This window comes from Staurois parvus, unplaced genomic scaffold (assembly GCF_062004578.1).
Source record: "Staurois parvus isolate SC_StPar_1 unplaced genomic scaffold, SC_StPar_1.0 ptg000019l, whole genome shotgun sequence".
Taxonomy (NCBI): Eukaryota; Metazoa; Chordata; class Amphibia; order Anura; family Ranidae; genus Staurois; species Staurois parvus.
In genome coordinates, this window is record NW_028317815.1 from 16,427,866 (window position 1) to 16,450,660 (window position 22,795).

At 40.3% G+C, this 22,795-nt stretch overlaps 1 protein-coding gene across 1 annotated transcript in view; it reads right to left on the reverse strand.

The window, feature by feature from the left end:
* Positions 1 to 22,795, reverse strand: part of BCAP29 (B cell receptor associated protein 29) — a 76,980-nt gene that overhangs the window by 42,683 nt on the left and 11,502 nt on the right. The window contains exons 2-3 of the mRNA XM_089685231.1: positions 21,882 to 21,989; positions 15,265 to 15,365 (exon numbers count right to left, since the gene is read on the reverse strand). Of these exons, the coding sequence (XP_089541357.1) occupies positions 15,265 to 15,365; positions 21,882 to 21,973 (193 nt within the window). The 5' untranslated portion in view covers positions 21,974 to 21,989. The remainder of the gene's footprint in view (positions 1 to 15,264; positions 15,366 to 21,881; positions 21,990 to 22,795) is intronic.

Below are 22,795 nucleotides of genomic sequence, written 5' to 3' on the forward strand. Positions count from 1 at the left end.
TGGACTCAATGATTGCATGATTGTTCCAGGTCAGAGGACTCAATAAGTATTATAGTTAGGGACAACTAGGCAGCTGGCATTTCAGAAAGGAGTCTGCAATGGCTGCATCATGAAGATTCATATTATTGAAGGTAGAAATGTCTGCAAGTATAAGTCTACATCATTCATTGCTATTCAGAAATCACATAGCAAGCATTGTGAAGTTTCAGAGTTCTAACAAGCTCCTTCCTCAGGCAAACAGTGATGTCACTCTCAACCTGAGCAAACAACTTAGAGCTCTTAAATGTTGCACTGCTTGTTATGTTACCAATACATCGTTCATGGCTGACCATAGGATGTGCTGGTGACCTCTATGTGAAATAAAAACAAACAATGGCAACATCTGTCACGTGAAGGTTGAGAAACTGTTTGGAGTGCACCATTCCCTGCTATTCCACACTTTTCTCAGATTTCAGCTGCCTATGTAGACACTCTAACGTTATCTTCATTTGAAATATCAGTTGGTGTGTACACAGCAATGCACATTTAGCATCAAGCAAGCCTTTCAGGTTTACTGAAAAGTACAATTTTGCCATCCTCTAGTGTCTTTACCAAGAAAAAAAAATGTAAAATTGTACTAAATTCTCCTTCTAACTAATGGTGGACATTGTTGGCAATAGCTTGTGTCATTTTATTATCTGATCTCTTCAAACCTTGTTGAGATTAAAAATATTAAACTCCTGTAACTAATCTCAAAATTGATCAGGCAAGCGCACGTTAAAAGGTAAAGTGTAGTGTATTTTCAGTTAAAGCCTGCCTCCAGACAAACCTGCTTTATTATAGAATGGGTAATTAATAAATGGTTGTTTTTTTATTGCTGTTTTGTGACCCCCATTGGATTATTGCCCTCACTTTTCCCAGGTGCCAAAAATAGGGGAAATGAGGCTGTTAGTATGATGAGCAGGTACTGACAACAATAAAAATCTCATAGCAATTTTAACCTTGCCCCTCTTTACCAATGCCTTTTTGTTGCTGACCCTGTCCTCATTGGAAAAAACGCTTTATAAAATTCTTGTCCCTCTTTTTTAAAATTACCAAAAAACTGTTCTGAAACTAAAATAAGGAGTCCTGCATGTAAATATGTTTTCAGAGCAGCGACTTTTTTTTTTAGTTTTGTGGGGGGGGTTTTTTTTTTGGGGGGGGGGGGGGAACTACTTTAGGAAAAAACTATGCCTAGTGGAATTCTTTAACCAGCCACCTACCAAATAAGGTACCTGATTTTTAGAATGCTGATTGGAAATTTTACCTAATAAAGAAGAAACATTGGACTTTTGCCATGAAGGTTAGTCCGCAAATGGATCAGGAATAGATACAAACTAAATTTGCTTCCACAAGTTTTCAGAGGCATCTGCTATCTCCTTGTCTAGGGGTATTGCTATAAAATTCAAGTAGGTACAGTAAGTAACATTTTCTTCTAGCAGAAGTCTGACTCTAATGTTTTTGCTGTGATTCAGATCCTAGCATACACATATAGCATCAAAAATAAGCAATGTACAATTTTCATAGCTTTCAATAATATTTGTCAATTTTCAAAGTTTCCCCTTACATCCGGTGAATCCATCATAGTGTCCCCTTGCATCAGGTGACCTCATCAAAGTGCCCTTTACTTCAGATGTCCTCATCAAAGTGCCTCTTACTTCAGATGTCCTCATCAAAATGCACCCTTACATCAGGTGTCCTCATCAAAGTGCCCCCTTACATCAGGTGTCCCCATCACTGTGCCCTGCTACCGTTAAGTACCAGGTGGGCACAGGATGGGAGTGCCACTTCCATCCTTCTGTGAAGCTGGGGGCAGGACAGGCACATGACGTCATTGGTTGTTAGGACCTAAAAACCAATCAGTGCAGAAGACAAGCATTCGCACTGAAAAACTGGCTGGTTGGCGGTCTGGATAGAACTATCACTCAGTCTGGACCTCGGTTCATCATTTAGTGATGCCTGCCCTAGTCTGACAGAGTTCCAAAGAGACAGTGGAATAATACTATAAGCTGACTTTAGCGAGTATCCTTACCCTTGTTACTCAGTATCATATTAATTTACAGAGCTAGAGGACAGAAGAGTAAGGTAAGACACTGCAGCAATAAACAACAAGGTATGTTGCTGCAATACAGGTAAAAGTTACAAAAGGACATTGGGCACAGTTTTTTATGTGCCTATCAAGGGCAGGGAGAGGTGTGACAGCTCCAGCACGCACGCTTCTTTTGTGTTTAGTAAACAGAAATGTTCCATGTAAAATTAAGCTAACAGTAACATCAGAGTATATCATCCTCTTTAGAAAAAAGCTGAAATCTTAGTTCAGTATGCCAGACGTCAAATTCTTTTCATCTTTAATGTACATCTTTAATGGGTGTAATATGGGCGCCTTCAATATCTCTAAATTGCAGACCAAAAAAAAGCCTGCAGCAAATGAGTGTCAAGGAAAAGTGGGAACTCCTTACATCTACAGTGGATATAAAAATTCTATACACCCCTGTTAAAATGTCAGGTTTCTGTGATGTAAAAAAAAATTAGACAAAGAAATAATTTCAGAACTTTTTCCACCTTTAAATGTGACCTATAAACTGTACAACTCAACTGAAAAAAAACCTGAAATCTTTTGGGGGGGGGGGGGGGGGAAACATAAAAAATTAAATAATGCAGTTGCATAAGTGTGCACACCCTCTTATAACTGCGGATGCAGCTGTGTTCCTCTGATTAACCCCAATTAAAGTTCAGCTGTTCTAGTAGGTCTTTCCTGACATTTTCTTAGTCGCATCCTACAGCAAAAGCCATGGTCCGCAGAGAGCTGCCAAAGCATCAGAGGGATCCTCATTGTTAAAAGGCATCAGTCAGGAAAAGGGTACAAAAGAATTTACAAGGCATTAGATATACCATGGAACACAGTGAAGACAGTAATTATCAAGTGGAGAAAATATGGCGCAACAGTGACATTACCAAGAATTGATGAAAAGACAAGAAGAAAACTGGTCTTGGAGGCTGCCAAGAGGCCTACAGCAACATTAAAGGAGCTGCAGGAATATCTGTCAAGTACTGGCTGTGTGGTACATGTGACAACAATCTCCCGTATTCATCATATTTCTGGGCTATGGGGCACAGTGGCAAGACAGAAGCCTTTTCTTACAAAAGAAAAACATCCAAGCCTGGCTAAATTTAGCAAAAACACATCTGAAGTCTCCCAAAAGCACGTGGGAAAATGTGTTCTGGTCTGATGAAACCAAGGTTGAACTTTTTGGCTATAACTCCAAAAGATATGTTTGGCACAAAAACAACACTGCACATCACCAAAAGAACACCATACCCACAGTGAAGCATGGCGGTGGCAGCATCACGTTTTGGGGCTGTTTTTCTTCAGCTGGAACTGGGGCCTTAGTCAAGGTAGAGGGAATTATGAACAGTTCCAAATACCAGTCAATATTGGCACAAAACCTTCAGGCTTCTGCTAGAAAGCTGAACATGAAGAGGGACTTCATCTTTCGGCATGACAACAACCCAAAGCATACATCCAAATCAACAAAGGAATGGCTTCACCAGAAGATTAAAGTTTTCAAATAGTCCAGCCAGAGTCCAGACCTGAATCCGGTCAAAAATCTGTGGGGTGATCTGAAGAGGGCTGTGCACAGGAGATGCCCGCGCAATCTGACAGAGTTGAAGTGTTTTTGCAAGGAAGAGTGAGCAAATATTCCCAAGTCAAGATGTGCCATGCTGATAAGACGCATACTTAAAAAGACTGAGTGCTGGAATAAAATCAAAAGGTGCTTCAACAAAGTATTAGTTTAAGGGTGTGCACACTTATGCAACCATATTATTTTAGTTTTTTATTTTTACTTCCCTCCACCTAAAAGATTGCAGTTTGTTGCTCAACTGAGTTGTACAGTTTATAGGTCACATTAAAGGTGGAAAAAGTTCTAAAATGATTTATCTTTGTCTAATATTTTTACATCACAGAAACCTGACATTGTAACAGGGGTGTGTAGACTTTTTAGATCCACTGTATATTACGTCTGAGTCAGTAAATAAAAAGTACTGAAGTCAAAACTTCAGCATGATGACCAAACAAAAGAATTTTCAAAAGGAAATACCAACAATAGTACCCAAAATTGTATATTTCACTAGTGACGGGTTTGCTTTAATAATTTGTAGGTTTGTTAATTGGGCTATAAAGATGTGTACTGCATCAAGTACCTACATAGGTAAAGGTTGAAAGGCTAAAAGGTGGCACAATGGACAGATATTTAACCACTTGCCTTTCGGGCACCTATACCCCCTTCCTTACCAGGCCAATTTTCAGCTTTCAGCGCTGTCTTGCAACATTATACCCATATGAAATTTTTATCATTTTTTTCTCACAAACAGAGCTTTCTTTTGGTGCCATTTACTCGCCGCTGGGTGTTTTACTTTTTTTGTTTCTTTGTTTCTATTATACAATTTTGCAAACAGGCAATTTTTCTCCTTCACTGATGTGCGTTGATGAGGCTGCACTGACAGGCAGTACTGATTGGCACTGATAGACAGCACTAATGAGGTGGCACTGATGAGCTGGCACTGTACTGATAGTCGGCACTGACTGGCGGTACTGCTGGGCACAGGTGGCGGAGCTGGTGGGTGGCACTGCTGGGCACCGACCATCAGGGCACGGATGATCGGTGCCGATCCCTGCTCTTACAACTGCCGGTTCTCGGCAGTAGTTTCATGTTCTGACAGTGTGAGGAAAGTGCAGTCGAGGACCGTCAATTGCATTTCCGGGTGATCAGCGTGTCATTGGACACGGCTGATCACGTGGTAAAAGGCCGCTGTGATTGGCCTTTTACCACATCACGTGATCAGCTGTGTCCGTAGGACACAGCGATCACAGAGATCGCAGGGGGCGCGCAGGAGAGCGCGTTCTGGGAGGACGTCATATGACGGCCTCCCAGAACTGACTGGCCACAGTGCAGCCGTCATTTGGCTATCTGCGGTTGGCAACTAGTTAATACCTTACTACTCACCAAGTAATGAAAACCAGGTGTAAAAGAACTCACATACAAAAACAGCCCTTCAGTTATGGGGCTGGAGGAAGCATCAATGTACTACAAGTGCAGTGATATCACCTTACTTGTGCCTCACTGAAAACTATGAGTCCCTCTGCCATGGTGGCAGATGATACTTGTAGTTTTTCTATTCACAGATTCTCAGGAATGAATGATGCAGTAGTTCAGGTGGAGTTAAGCACAGCTGCACCAAATTCAGATAATAAAAGAATGCTGCAGGGAGAAGAACCTCTGGATTCTGGAATGGAAGGCAGTTTGTTGAGGGGCAGTTTGTTGAGGGGCTGCAGGCTTTGACCATGTTTCATTTTTACACCCTAATTTTGGCCATAACATAAAAGTCAGAAAGATGGATTTCTTGTTTAACGCCTAAAAATATACATCTTTTACATATATCTGTAGAAACATATGTAGGTATTTGCAAAGACATATAGGAAAAAAGGAATTCATCTTTCTTTTTTTTTTATTACTGGTGTACTTGTTTGCCAGTGGTGGGGCCGGTGCATAAAATTGTGATTTTAGGCAGTGGGTTTTAAAGATATTACATATATACAATATATTATATACATAATTATATAGAATATACAGTATATTGCATATGTGATTGCATCAAGATTCTTAAGCCAACAGAAGAAAAGCACAGAAGAAACCAAAACAAATCTTTTGGAAAAAATATGTTTTTTTTCCCTTTGTTGATGTAATTGTTTTCCATTTGTACGTCTTTGGTATCGCATTGTGTGTTTTGGAGATGTTATTCCTTGTAATTGCTGAAGGTTTCCTTGTCCGTGTACAACATAGAATGCTTTATAAAACAGTTTAGCACACATTTCAACAGACATATATTTACTGCTTGACCTTTGTAGCTAGTTCCATTACACATCACGTTGTGTTTATATATTGTGGTTTAATAACTAATATCAGTACTTGTGACATGTGTAATTACTTGCTTTTAAAGTCTAATAAAAAATATTTCTCTTCAGTGAGCCAAAAATCATTCTCCTTTTCTTGCAATTCAAGGCTAGATACATAAAGCTGGAATTTCCACATAAATAGTAATAAAAGTGAGAGCTCTAATAATAAGCAGCTGAGCACCCAAGGAAACTAAAAGAAACCTTGTTAAAACATATACAATATGTGCAGCGCTAGTCAATAAAACAAAGTAAAATATAGTAATGAAAAGTCACAAATGGCATGAAATTATAAAAAAAAAAGTGACAGTCTATATGGTATCGTGAAATATGACTTCAATCCAATGGTGGTGCTTCTTGTGGTAAGGTAAGAATTGCGCACTCACCAGAAGCGTAATAAAATTACGCAGGGTATATATCAACAGTGAATCTCTTCACAGGTAAAGGACAGGACTGGAACATAGAATGGTTCTTTCTCCAGGTGGCAAGGATATGAGCCCTCAAAGGAAGTAGGTGGATCCAGATGGTCAGAGACCCCTTTAAGGGATGGATGGGTAGAGATGCCTGTTTACATGTGCTCCCTCTCTGGATGCAGCGGACCGGAAACTGGATCTCAGAAAGGCTCTAAAATGATATAGCTCCTCAAAGGAGATCAAGGAGAGTGCCCATAGTGTAGTAATTTAAGCCACAATTTATTAAATCATAGCAAGGTGAGGTATACAACGACTAAGCAAATGACAGCGTTAGCAGCATGAACAGCGTCAGGTATAGCAGACTGACTGTCCAGGAACTAAGATGGCTGCCGGGCCTCCACGTGGCGCCAGCGGCGTGATGTCACGACGTCCTATTTTATTATGCTTCTGGTGAGTGCACAATTCTTACCTTACCACAAGGAGCACCACCATTGGATTGAAGTCATATTTCACGATACCATATAGACTGTCACTTTTTTATAATTTTATGCCATTTGTGACTTTTCATTACTATATTTTACTTTGTTTTATTGACTAGCGCTGCACATATTGTATAGGAATTTCCACATAGTTTGGTTTTGCAAATTTGTCTTGCAGTTTTAAAGAATTCTCACTTCAATTTTTTTCTCGGTTCTGTCCCCCAAAGGGACAAAGTACATGTAGAACTTTGCAAATGTGCCTACGTGCTTTGTAAGCCTAGCTAGGGGGTAGGACAGGGCGCCTCTCCTCCACAGCCATCTAGCAATGTAACTAGCAGGGAGATGGCTGCTTGATAACTGCCGCTTGTGTCAGCTCCAAGCATTTGCCCAAGACAAATGCAGCAAGAAAAAAAAGGTATGGTAGAGTTCTTTTAAAATGCACTCGATTGCCAAAAGTAATGGGACACCCCTCCAGATCATTGGATTCAGGTGTTCCAATCACCTCCATGGCCACAGATGTATAAAATCAAGCACCTAGCCATGCAGACTGCTTCTACAAACATTTGTGAAATAATGGGTCGCTCTCAGGAGCTCAGTGATTTCAAGTGTGGTACCGTGATAGGTTGCCACCTGTGCAATAAGTCCATCCGTGAAATTTCCTTGCTACTAAATATTCCACATTTAACTGTTAGTGGTATTATAACAAAGTGGAAGTAACTGGGAAAAACAGCAACTCAGCCACGAAACGGTAGGCCATGTAAAATGACAGATGGTCAGCGCATGATGAAGCGCACAGTGTGCTAAAGCTGGCAACTGTCTGCAGAGTCAAAAGCTAAAGACCTCCAAACTTTGTGTGGCCTTCAGTTTAGCACAACAGCGAGTAGAGAGCTTCATGGAATGGGTTTTCATAGCTGAGCAGCTGCATCCAAACCTTACATCACCAAGTGCAATGCAAAGCGTTGGATGCTGTGGTGTAAAGCACACCGCAACTGGACTCTACAGCAGTGGAGACATGTTCTCTGGAGTGACAAATTACGCTTCTATATGGAAATCTGATGGACATGTCTGGGTTTGGCGGTTGCCAGGAGAACGGTACTTGCCTGACTGCATTGTGCCAAGTGTAAAGTTTGGTGGGGGGGGGGGGGGATTATGGTGTGGGTGTTTTTTTTTCAGGGGTTGAGCTTGGCCCCTTAGTTCCAGTGAAGGGGATTCTTAAGGTGTCAGCATGCCAAGACATTTTGGACGATTTCATGCTCCCAACTTTGAGGGAACAATTTGGGGATGGCCCCTTCTTGTTCCAACATGACTGCACACCAGTGCACAAAGCAAGGTCCATAAAGAGTTGGATGAGTGAACTTGGGGTGGAGAAGCTTGACTGGCCTGCACAGAGTCCTCATCTCAACCAGATATAACACCTTTGGGATGAAGTAGAGCGAAGACTGCAAGCCAGGCAGGTTCCTTCATACACACAAGGAGGTAGATGGAGGAATCCTAACACCCAGGCATTGTATTCCGACAGCGGCTCCTGCTACTGTCAGAATGCACTGATCAGCGGCTGCAGCCACTGACTGACCAAATGCTAATTTCTAAATATTAAGGGGTGGGGTGTGATAAATTGCAATGTCAATGTGGTCCAGCAGCTTGTCATCCCATTATATATGCATGCAACCAAACCAACCTAAGGGGACTTTAGATATACCACTGGTGACCACAATATGCAATAAAGTTCAAAAACTGAAAATCCAGAGGCCCAATAAGTTTGTTTGGTTGCACTGATTGACCAAAGTTTTCCATCTCCATGTCAGAACAGTACAGATGACCCCTTTTTGCAAAGTAGACAGTCCAACGTATTTCATGAGAGGCATGGCAAGTTTTTTGAAATTGCAATTTTTTTGTCATAATTTTTTGGAAAATGAAGAAATAAAAAAAGTTATTTTAAAAAATTTTTTTTACATACTATCACCAGTGCAGTACAGCATCATCTTATAACTGGTGTTGCAGTAATCAGGGACACTGACTGGTGACAGTACGAAAAAAAGATTTATAATTTTTTTTCAATTATTTTATTACATTTTTTTTCTCTTTAAGATTCTTTAAGATTGTTTTTTCATATTACACTATGACCAAAGTAGTATAATGTCACATTGTAACATTGTACCACATTGGGGAAGTGATCAGTATTTTTTTTTTTTGCACAATTTGATTGCTTATAGCAAAGAATTTATTTGCTATAAGCAAGCATTTATTATTATTATTATTATACAGTATTTATAAAGCGCCAATAGTTCGCTCAGCGCTGTACATTACAAAGGGGGACAGAACACGTGACAGAACAATACCAATACAATGCAAAACATGAGGGGATCGAGGGCCCTGCTCTTTCGAGCTTACAATCTAGGATTTAACTGAATTAAATCAATTCATTCAGGTTTTGTTTTGTGATTAGCCACGGCTAATCACATGACACAGATGGGCTGTGATTGGCTCAACCTGTGCAGGTGATCACTGTGACCATTTACAGCTAGACACACTTGTATATAATGGATGGCATGAAAGGAAGCCATCCATTGTTTACAACTGTCATGTGACCTGCTGTGATTGGTCACAGCAGGTCACCTGGTACTGGCAATGGGGCTGGTACACAGATCTGTCATCGGCCGTGTCCGAGGTACACAGCCAGTGACAGGTCTCGCCACAGCACGGCCCTGTGGGCATGCGCAAGGCGTGATCCGGGAAGGACATCATATGACGCCCTCCAGGATCGACGAGAGGCTTGCCCGGCTATCATTTTCCTATAGGCCGGGCGGGAAGTGGTTAACTACCTAAATAAAAATGTATGTCTGTCTGTCAGCGGAGTCTGCCCACATAAAGCTGGCCATACACTGATTGAAATTCAGCTAGTTAATCAACTTTTGTCGGACCGACAAGATGGAAACTTTGGTCAATCAGTGCAACCAAACCAACTTAATAGGCCTTTGGATTTTCAGTTTTTGAACTTTATTGCATATTGTTTTCACCAGTGGTATATCTAAAGTTCCCTTAGGTTGGTTTAGTTGCATGCATATATAATGGGATGACAAGCTGCTGGACCACATTGACATTGCAATTTATCACACCCCACACCTTAATATTTAGAACTTAGCATTTGGTCAGTCAGTGGCTGCAGCCGCTGATCAGTGCATTCTGATAGTAGCAGGAGCCGCTGTCAGCATGCAATGTCTGGGTGTTAGGATACCTCCATGTACCTCCTTGTGTGTATAAAGGAACCTGCTTTTTTTTTTTTTTAATTCATAGTATATGGTCACCTTTGGCTTGCAAAATGTAGGGGCCATGGTTAATGACAGCTCCAAACCTGGTGTACACTTTGTTCTGAACCTGTACTGATTGGTAATAATGTTTACTACATTTGAACTTTTTATATCTCAACTTCCTTCACAACTGAGGGTAATGGGGGTAGGGGAGATTAAAAAAAAAAGGACTATTGCCTGAATATATAAGAGCACGCAGTATATAAATACATACAATCAAAGCATGTTTCTTTAGTATACAAACTTCAATATTTTTTTTTTAATTGTAACATCAAAACTGATTAAAACCCCTTAAACAAATGTCACAATAAAACCAAAACTGTTACAAATGGATACTGGAGACTGCTTCTCAAGGATAGAGAAAGGTGTGAAAAGTCCAGTACACATGCTTCTTTCGTGTTTTGTATACAGAAATGTTGCATGTAAAGCCAAGATAACAATCATGATACTCCTTCCCCTTTAGAAATAATCAGCTGAACTCTTAGTTCAAATATTGTCACGTAATTGTATGTGGAGCCTGAGGTGACAATGGTGGCTTCTTGCACAGTTCCTGTCAGAGCACCCCTGGAATTTGAGACAGGGTCTGCAGAGTGAAGGAAAGGTGCAAGTGCGAGCAGGAGAACAGTTGGCAGTGCTGGATGTGTCAAATTCAGTTAAAGGCAGAATCAGGTTCCGAGCCTGATCTAGACACAGCTGAGTAGAAAGACACTAAGTTGTAAGCAGGATCAGAGTCAGGAACAGGCAGAGGCTGGCAACGAGCAGGAAGTGAGACACAAATTTACTGGGCAGAAGCATGGTCAGTAGTCCAGGCTGAAGTCAGTAATCGTAGACGAGAAACATACAAACATGGGTATCAAGATCACAAGAGCAAGACTGAAGATCAATCAGCAAGGAGCTTATGCAGAGTTCAGGTTTGAATAGCCTGTTTGGGAGCAGCCTATCAGTGCTGCCTATCCATGTCACCTCATCAGTGCTGCCTAATCAGTTTTTAGTGCAAAGAACAAAACACCCAGTGGCGATTAAATACCACCAAAAGAAAGCACTATTTGTGTGAAAAAAAAAATTATAAAAATTTCATATACAATGTTGTATGACCATGCAATTTTCATTCAAAGTATTCAAAGCTGAAAATTGGCCTGGGCATGAAAGGGGTAAAAGTGCCCAGTAGGTACGTGGTTAACAAAGAAAACCCCTTCCCACTTCATGCTGTCAGCAATGGCACCACATGGAAGAGAAATGTACAAGGCCTGAGAAAGAAAATTTCTTTACGCAAGAAAGGTGAAGGCTACAAGAAGATCAGCAAAGCTTTACTTAGCAGTCAGAATACTATAGCAAAACAGTTACAAAAATTTAACAAATATGGAACTGCATCAATCTCACAGAGACATCCAGGCCGTCCACAGAAGTTCACACTTCGACAGGAGTGTCTTCTGAAGGGTTGAAGAAAATCGCCATGCAAGCTCACTGCAGTTAACTAAAAAAGTAGAAAGCCAAACTGGGGTGATTGTTTCCCATGACACAATATGGCGTACACTGCAGAGGAATGACTTGCTTGGGTGACGTTCATGAGGGAAGCCTCTCCTAAAGCCCATTCACAAAATAGCTTGCCTAGAATTTGCCAGGGTCCATGCTGAAAAAGAAGAAGACTACTGGGACTCTGTACTCCGGAGTGACGAATCCAAGATAAATGTTTTTGGAACTAATGGCTTCAAAACTGTATGGTATCGCAAAGGTGAGGAGTACAAAGAAAAATGCATGGTGCCTACAGTGAAACATGGTGGTGGTAGTGCCCTTCTGTGGGGCAGCATGAGTACTGCTGGTGTCGGGGAGCTGCATTTCATTGATGGTATCATGAATTCACAAATGTACTTCTCTATATTGAAAGAAGATGCTACCATTACTCTGGGCCCTTGCTCGTCGTGCACTTTTCCAACATGACAATGATCCAAAACACACATCCAAGGCCACTGTTGCATGTCTGAAGAAGAACAGGGTGAAAGTGATTCAGTGGCCAAGTATGTCTCCTGATCTGCACCCAATCGAACACCTATGGAGAATTCTGAAGACAGAAGTTGAGCATCACTCTCCATCCAGCATCCAGGCGTGAAAAGAGGTAATTCTTGAAGAATGGAAAAAGATAGATGTTGTAATATGTCGCCAACTTGTTCATTGCATGCCTAGAAGACTTGGTTCTGTCTTTACAAACCATGTAGGTCATACAAAATACTAGATGTAGTAGTTCTTGTTGTGGGGTGTATTCATTTTTGCTTAAACTAATTTGAGTAATACTGAAGATTTTGTACTCTAAGTTATATTATTAACCTTACTTTCATGTAATGAACTAAACAAACATTCTATAAAACTCACAAATTTGGAAATTGTTGTGGTCATTGAGATATTGATTCAAATTTTACTTTTCAAAGCAGTGTACTCATATATGCTGAGCACTGTGCATGCGCATTCGTCTGACGATGTACATACTTATGTGCATAAGCATTGGCCTGACGGCTGGCACAATGTTCATTTTTCTCTAGCCCAAACCCCTTTCACTTGAACAAATATTGGATCTGTCCTTTTACATTTCCTGCAATCTACAATAGCCTCAAATTCCTCCAGGAGGCCCGAAATTCCGATCAGGGCATGAGTCAGGCACATCAGAGATGCATGGAATAATGGGTGAAATCTGAATGAATCTGGGATGTTCTAGTTCATATGCCACTGTATTCTTTATTTAACAGGAAATGGCCCAATGTACCTGGGTCCCAACTGCTTTGAGGGATGAGCCAATTTTAAATTGGTGGCTGAGAGCCAAACACAATCATCAGGATTCAAGTTCAATTCTACCCTCCTTCTCCTGTTAAAGAATTTCTTTTAGATTCTTTTTAGCACCTTTTTTTCCTGGACTTTTCAGTTTGTCTTTGAATTTCCAGTAATGGGGAATCAGGTACTAGAGTTGACAAAAAAAGAGGAAGCCAAAGTTGGTGAAGAAAGGCGACTGACACGTAGTAGAAGGGACAGAATTAGCATAGGTTAACTCTGCCAATGGTAACAGTGAGACCCAATCATCCTATGAAAAGAAGGAGAAACAGCGGAGGTATTGCTTCAAAGTCTGATTAGTTTGTGCAGTCTGCCCATTGTTCTGCAGATGGTATGACGACAAGAAGCTTAACTTGATACCCAAAGCTCCATGTAGTGCCTTCCAGAATCTTGAGGTGAACTGGATCACAAATACTGTTGCTTGGGATTTCATGCAACCTTATCATTTCTTTCACAAAGTCCCTGGCTATCTCATTATAATTTGTCCAAAAAGGAACTCCATCAGTAGTCAATTCAGGCAATCCACAATCACCAAGCTGGCTGAAAAATTTTCTAAAGAAGGAAGATCGACAATAAAGTCCATTGTGGTCATCTCCCAGGTCTCCCAGGAATGGGAAGCGACTTTAGTAGCTCCCAGGCTTTGTTCTTGATGCCCTTGTTTGGGGTGCAGATAAAACGCTGAGATATGTCCTTCACTCTGCTGCCACTTTTGGCCACTAAAAGAGCTGCTGAACCAAGTTCAAAGTCTTGCATCCCCCAAAATGACCAGCCAGAGCGTAATCATAGCATATTTTCAAGATAGTTGTACGAAGGTCTTGGGGTACAAAGATTTTACCTTCATAACAGTTAGTGCCAGTTCACAAATATGCGGATTGGATGAGGTTTGAACCGCATCCAATCCGCATGACGTGAAAACATGTTCAGTGTCCAGGCAGTGCAGATTCTGTGCGTATTGAAAAAGAGTCATGCACGATTTCTGAGCAGAGCGGTCCAGTTCAGGTGTGATTACAGGCTATTAACTTCTATGGGAACTGTTTCTAAACCACACGTGTGAACAGGATAAAATTCTGAACCTCATGTAAACCTGACTTGAATTGCTGAACAACTACTGTATTAATTAGCTGTCAAATCTGAGCTTCAATCTGCACCACACATGTGTAAATCAGCTCTAAAGACCATCCTTCTCCTACAGGTTCACACCTTGTGGTAAAAAAAATCCCCATTGATGTCTGCCAGACCTGAGGTCAGGTTGCATCAACAAGAAGTTCACAACTTGCAGAATGGTGTCTGGCTGCACAGAATCTTCAGATTAGGAGAACATATGACATACAGGGGTTTATTTACTAAAGCTGGAGAGTCCAAAATCAGACTCCCTTCTGCATAGAAACCAATCAGCTTCTAACCTCAGCTTGTTCAATGAAGCTTTGGCAATGAAACCTGGAAGCTGATTGGTTTCTATGCAGAAGGGTGTCTGATTTTGGACTCTCCAGCTTTAGTAAATAAACCCCAGTGTGTCAAGTTTTTTGTTATTAGACCTGACCCGGCATGTAATATGGAAAATAAAACAAGAGAAAAAGTGTCCATCTTTCCTCTCAAGGCCTTAGATGCATTGCAGCTCTGAGCACAATGGCTTAGTGGTTTGCAATTCTGCCAAGCAGCACTAGGGTCATCTGTTCCAATCCCAACCATGACATTACCCCTGCCTGTTCTCCCTGTGCCTCCGTGGGTTTCCTCCAGATACTCCGGCTTCTTACTAAACTCCAAAGACATGCTGGTAGGCTAACTGGCTCCTGTCTAAATCAGCCCTAGTATGTGTATGTATGGATGCGAGTTAGAAACCTTAAATTGTATGCTCCTTGTGGATTAGGGACTGATGTGAATGTACAATATATATATGTAAATTGACGGCGCTATAGAAGTACCTGTAATAAATAAAATAAATAAGTTCCAGTAATCTGTAAAAATTAGCAACGGGTGGGCCGTTCCATTCAATAGGTAATGCCATTCTTCTGAGATTCTATTGGCAGAAGTTCACGATAAACCCACATCGTAATTTTTCTTGCTTGCTTCTTTTGCTTTTTTTTTTTTTTTTTTTTATTTCCTCTTTCAATAAAAATAAAAATGCTACTGGATAATTGTCATCATTTGAACTAGACAATTAGAAGTATGTATGTTAAAACATTGATGTTTCACATCTTGGGATTATATGTTTCAACCAGAAAAAAATAGAAGAAATTTATTTTACATAAAATGAATATAGAAATATACCTACTTACCAAGAAAAAGAACAATCAGCACAACTATAATGGATAAAAATGCTTTGTTCCAGTATGGGGATACTTTACTCCATAACTGAAATCTGAATATCTTTCTCCATCTGGAAGGAAAATACATAATAAAACATGACATGAGTACAACAACAAAAGTAACATAAGCATACATTGTAAAAAAGTAACATATTCTAATGTTCTTGTTTTAACCTATACACATACTGTGTCTCTCACACACGCACACACACAAATCTCAATACCATGGTAATGTAGAATAGATTCAGAATACAAAACAGTAAATGAAGTGTGACCTCTACAGGACATGCTGAGCTAATAAACCTTATGTGCAGGGAATTAAAAAAATAAAAAATAATCTACAGAAAACATTTGACACTTTTTTAGTGTTATAAATGTTTGTAAAATGTTAAAACACATTTTAAGCAGAGTCTACTAAAAATCCTGTGGAATTTACTTAAAATTAAATTATCCATTCACTTTTTAAGTTTTTCCTCGGATCTATCCTACAGTATCCTGCAGCCGGTTACATCTTAAATGATAAAAAATAAACGCACTTTTTTGCAGGTTAAAAAATATGCATTACTCATCAACTTTTTTCTTTTTTTAACAGGAGCCTTCAAAGTATTGCACCCACTTGTGCGATGGGGATAATTAATTGCTATTATACTGGGTTCCCTTACTCACTGTTGGGTATGTCATTGATTTCATATTTTATAAAATGCAAAAGAAATAGCTGAAGACATCAAAAGGGTGGAGAACACCCAAAAGTTCCAAACCACAAAGAACAGAGTTAGAGGTGGCAGAAGAAAAAAAAAACTCACTGTTATACTATACATGAGGGTATGGCTCAACCCTCCAAAATACACTAACTAAAAATGTTACTTATTGGTGGAATGACCATACTGGTTTGTACCAGATGACACATAAAAATAACAAACAAAACAGAAAGTTATCACATGCAACTTTTTTTTTCTTCCAAGAAATAGGACTTAAAATTGTTTGTGTGGCATACAATGCGTTATTGCGCAAAAGCAGATCGTTACTTATCTCTGGGGCCATCGTGTTAAGATCAGACAGGTAAAACTTGCTTAAAAGCTGAATTTCAGGCAAACTATTAAATACATAGATGAAATACATATACATTATGTGAGCTGCTTTACGTGCCAATGGATCTGTATTTCTGTCATTCCAGTTTTTAGATTTACACAGCTCTGCCACACAGCACAGGCCTGCCAGAGCAGGAGATCTAGTTTTTTCTTCTCCTGTTCATTAGCATTTACAAGTCTCCTCCTCACCCTCACCTTGTGGAATGACAGTAAAAATGAGATGCCTCAGGCTGACGAGTTCATCTCCCTGTCACTCTCATCCTATCAGCATGCTCCTTCAGCACAACTGAGTTGCTCCCTATTCTGCTTTATCCTCCCTCAGTCTGAGCTTTACTGTGCAGGGACTGCATGAAGCGGATACCAAGCCAAAATTCAGGCACTTACACTGCTTGCATTTAAAAAAAATACATTTAAAAGGAAGGATTAATGAATAACAAAACTGCACATGTTTTATAACACATGTAAAAAATGTAATACAAGTACCCATATTAATATTTAAAAAAATGTGCATTTATTGAACTTTTTGCATTAAAGTCTGCAGAGCATTGCAACCAAGAGAATGCATTGCGTGTGCAATGCACTGGCTCCTACATTGTTTTCCCCCAGACGCAGGTTCATACTGGGGTATGGACCTCATGTTATAATGTGGCTGAAGAAAGGAAAGAAACAATGGACTAAAAGTACAGTAATACCACCACACTTGTGCTGTATTAAGATTTGTGAGTCCTTCTGCCACAATGGCAGTTAGAACCTGCATACATCCCATTCACAGATCACAGTGAATGAATGACGCAGCTATGCAAGCAGAATCACACACAGCTGCACTCAATTTTTTCAAAAAGCAGACGCTGTAGGATGATGAACCCCATAATTCAGGTAAGTGGGCAAGAGCGGTCTAAAGGTGGGTTGTTAGGTAATGCAACCATGTTTGATATTACACCCCAACATGGGTGTAACATCAAACCTTGTCAGAAAGATTGATTATTTTATGAAAGTAGCTAGCTTGTTTGGCACCATCATTTTTGTGGACTATACTTTTCTGGCACTCTTAAAATCACTAGAACGTATGTACCCTGGTTCTTCACACAAATCTTTCGAGCAACATTTATCGAAAAACCACAGCAGGTAATACGATCCTGCATACTCCGAGTTTACACCCTCGGTCCTTAATTTCATCTATCCGTACAGTCAGTACTTACACATTAGACGCAACTGCTCGACTGAAAGTGATTTGCATAGCAGAAGCAGCTAAATTAAAGGAAAGACTACTCCAAAGGGGCTTCCACATGCCTTAAAAAAAGCATTTAAAAGAGCCCGAGCTAAATTTTGTTCTCAAAGAAACATTCCCTCAAAAAAACAAGAGGCGTAAGCATTATCACCAGATATACGAAATAGCACCAACAGATCAGACAAATCTTCCAGAGATATTGGCATCGTCTGCAATTATTTTTTTTTTAAATTTATTTCAGGGACTTATATAGCGCCGTCAATTTACGCAGCGCTTTACACATATATATGTATATATATTGAACATTCACATCAGTCCCTAACCCTCAAGGGGTGTACAATCTAAGGTCCCTAACTCCCATTAATACATACACATATTAGGGCCAATTTAGACAGGATCCAATAAACCTACCAGCATGTCTTTGGAGTGTGGGAGGAAACCGGAGTACCCGGAGGAAACCCACGCAAGCACAGGGAAAACTCCATGCAGGAGGCGCCATGGTCGGGAATCGAACCCATGACCCATTTACTGCAAAGGCAGACATGCTAACCACTAAGCCACTGTGCCTCCCGATTAGACCCCACACTCAGCCCTCACATTTCAGAAAATCCTACGATAACCTACCGCAAAGCAAAATCACTTAACAGATCATCTAGTACATAGTGATTTTGTAGGATGTTCGAAAAAAGACCCTTGTAAAAACTTGGGCACTTTTAGATGAGGGGCATGTCCCTATTGCCAATATATCAACACTGACAATAACATAATTCTACCAAATGGTGACAGGTACAGGCCCCGACATTTTTCCAATTGTAAGACTGCAGGAGTGGTCTACCTACTGAGTTGTGAATAAGGGGGTTTCTATGTTGGAAAAACAAAACTTGAATTTTGGAAACGAGCATACCACCATATTTCCAGCATGAAATCTGTAAAGCCTGATTTACTGTTGGGACACCACATTATGGATATACATGGTGGTAGATTCCATCCCAGTGGGAGAGGAGGTAATTGGAACAAATTACTACTTCAAAATGAAACTAGGTGGATTGTTTTATTGAATGCTAACTCCCCCCCAATAACACACAGAGTATCAAACCTTTCCTGGATGGATTCGTGTAAGGTGGCTGGGAAAAATAAAATTATTTATGGTCAAAAAAAGAAAAAAGAAAAAAGAACCTCAAACAGCCACTTGCAAAACTTTGCAGCCAAAACATGCATCTGAAGCTGCCAAAACGTCAACTTTGTAAAACTTGGTAAAGGTGCGCTCAGATGATCCGGTAGCGGCCTTTCAAATCTGAGACACAGACGCCTAATGTCAGAAACACCCAGGAAGCACTAATCGCCCGGTAGGGTGTGCAGTGATGGGGAAGGGAGGAGTCTAACAGTAATGGCATAAGCCTGGACCCTCATCTGGGGGCTGTCAATCAGGATGACACTGAAATAGATGTCAGGTGCCCAGTCATATGTGCCCTCAAAAAATGTTTAACTTGTTAGCCACCCCATTCCAGGATGGTGCTGTTGCTTCCAACTCAGCGTGTAGCTAAACATCTCCATGTGCTTGTTGGATAGGCCGGGGTGACTACTGGATCTAGATTATCCAGCCTGATGTTATGCCTGGCTGTTGATTGAAGATCTACACAGGCAAAAAAAATTTCAGGAAAAAGAAAATGAAAATAAAACGAAGGAACCACAGGTCCTGGCAGTGATCTAGGTCCTAACGCCTATACTAGGCAGAAAGAACTGGGCTGCAAATAGCAGAGAGAGGGTTTACAACAGCTACAACTACCCAAAGGTGGTGCTGCTGCATTCTTTTTCTGCATGGTGTACTACTCCTGTAGGTAGCTCTGTAAACCCTTTGGTCAAGACTATGGAGGAACTGTGCCTTTTCTAGGTCAGTAACTGAAGGTATTGAAGCTAGAAAAACGTCAGTGATGACATCTTCCATTCACCTCTCAGTGCAGATGTTCTATCTTAGGCTTGTTGCACATGGGAGTTTTTTATTGATCTGAAATTGTATGAATTATTGTCTATGGGACATTGCACACAGCTGATTAAAGATCAGTAATACAACATTGAGTACAGAGCAGTAAAACAAGAATAGAACATTTTTCATTTGAGTGCAGTAATTTACTTGCGTGTTTACTCGTTTATGGGAGTATGAGTATATTACAATAATGGCATTGAAGAAGAATTTTACTCATCTATACGCTCACACACCTTTACTCGCCTAAACTCAACATTACTCAGGTCTTTACAAAAAATGGATTTTGGCCCCTTGCACATGGGCGTCACAAGTTCCTGAGTAAACATCAGCATATTGTGACACACGTGTACAAGGGGCCTTATTGCATAACAGTTTCATCCCTATTCTTTTAAGAGCATACATGTTCAAGGTGGGATTTGACTTCTAGTTACTTGCCTCTGTTGCTGTGCACTTATGTAGTGCTACTTGGGTACAACTTTGAAAAGATCTGTATATTCTATGGGGCCAAAATTGCACTGGAATCACACCACAGTAGTAAAGGTATCTTTTCTAACATTGCTGTGTGCCAAGTCACATTGCTGTGAATGGACACCTTTGAAAACAATGTGATTTACCTTGTTGTGCGATTCGGTGCAACTCGAATAGCATTTGAAATCGCACTAGTGTGAATCAGGCCTTAATGCACGCTGAAAAAAATATCCCATGGAAATAAATGAAATTGAACACCTAGCCATGCCTTGGGTACTGAATCTAATATTTGGTCTTCTGCACCACAAATCCCGCCCACCACATGCATAGATCCCCAGTGTTTGGGAAGAGCTTGACAGTTATCAAAATTGCCTGCCAAGAATCCTTGCTTAAGGATCCATCTCAATTTTAATTTACTATTTTATTTGAATTATATTTATACTATTTAAAAAAAATAATTAAAAAGAGAGAAAATCCCTGTACTGTTGAGCCATAGTAGAGGAACTGTTATAGTACATGCTGACAGCTTCAAAAGGAACCACGTTGTTCCAAAAATATCCTAGGCTGCCTGTGGTCACATTACTTCTTTGCTACATGAAATGCTCTGTACAAATACACAAATATACAGAGAATAAAAACTATATTTTCAAACCTGGTATTCCATTGATAATCCAAGCTGCAACACTGTATAAATCCTTTTGTGCACTGGGAACATGTAATTCTGAGCTTGTGATTCCACAGGCTATAGATAATCATCAAGCTTCCTTGACACCCTACTCACTCATACCTCCAAACTTCAATGTGCTTTGATTAGGCATACCCCTTTATCATTCAGAAATAAACTACTGTATGTAAATAAATAAAAATAAATACATTCTATAACAACAGGTTGCGCTTCAATGAATATAAACTTTTTAGACTGTATTACCCTTTTGCATAATGATTTATCATTTTGCCTGGAATGGCTCCAGTTTTTTTACATGTATATACAGCGTTTGGAGTCAATTTACAGACAGCCTGTTTCATGGAATATGGCATGCCTGACATTGTTCTTAAGCTTACTGTACTGGAAGTTTCATCTTCAGGAGAATTGCTTGCCTAATGGGATGCCAGGGATGCGGTGTTTGCTACCTGAAAACTGGGCTGAACAGATTAGAGTAATGGAGACTCACACTCAACTGTGGAAAATCTGCCTAAATGCCCTGGATTCGCCTATCTAATATCTACAAAACAAAACAGGTACGTATCTACCATATAGGTTTCAAAATCTTTGTCTTGGTGCCTTTGGAAAAAATATTGGTATTTAACATTAAGGTCTCATTCACACAGAACTGTACACCTGCACAGAGGGCACCCAAGAGTCACAGATGGTCTGTGCAGCAGAGATCAGCCAGCCTGTTAAAATCAATGACAGGCAGATGGTTGCACAGATATTCCCATGCATCCCTGCTTATACATCTGTGCAGGAACAAGGCAAAGCTCAGAAAACAGACCAGCTAAATTCAGAGCTGTGCATCAGTCCCACACAGAAGTATAAGCAGGGATGTGGGTGGAGATCAGTGAAGATTCGTGAAGCAATCTGCCTGTCATGATTTTAACCGGTTGCACAGCCCATCTGGGCCTCCTGGGCAGAGAAACATGGTTTTCTGCATGGGAGTGCAGGTCTGTGCACCTGAGTGAATAATGCCTGATACTAATAAATATGCATTAATGTTAAGCACTTACAAAATATTTTTAGTCACAAAAAACATTTATTTGGCTTACAATGACAGGCCAGCCATGCAAAAAAAAAAAAAAAAAAAATCTTCTGATGCAGTACCTTAATGGAGAAACAAATGGGATACAAAGGATTAATAGAACTACTATTTCGCCATAAAGAAAGGAAGCCACTGCCGTCCACTGAAAGGTCATTTTACAGCCTTGAAACCTGCAAGAAAAAAAAACGTATGACTTTATAATCAGTAAATAAACTGAATAAAACAAACAAAGGAAAAATACATACGTATGTTGCAATTGCTATTGAAGCACTAGCACCTAAACTAAGACAAAATAAAACCATGCAGGTTAACCAGATTGGATCCAAGAAGCTAGCTACGTCATAAGACAAGTCAGAGCCAGGGAGAGGCCTACAACTTCCTCGGCTCTGCAATGGCATTCTAATCTAAGATCTTGGAGATTGTGGCCGGAGTCAGAAGCTGGCAGCTGACATGGTAGGGTCCCAGTCTGTCAGATGTCCATGATTGACAGATTGATTGTGATAAACCAGTTGCTGACCACCACTTTAGATGATCTCACACTGTATAAATCCAGCTATGGGGCAACAAGAACAGGGTGTCTAGGCAAAGTTATGTCCAGAAGTGCATTGCAACTTCTCACGTGAAATTCAAGTCAAAAGGAAAGTAAATCATTACTTTTTGAGTATATTTTTGATGAAACACACCAAGAATTCCATCTGTGGAACAAGTTATTTCTTTGAGGATCATTTCTTCTATGCAGATTCTGAAAGCACTGTTAAAGACAGCATTTCCATCTGCAGCAGCCACTGTAGCCTGATTAAAGCATATCTAAACCCCACAGGAAAAATGTAATATATGTAAAAAATGGCAGCTTACAAATCAAAACCTACATGTGGTGGCTGCATTAGTTCACTTTTTTTCTTGTCATAGACTTATAGGGTGCTGGCTGCAGGGCTGGACAGAGCGCCTGTGCCTTCCACCTGCATAAAAACACCAG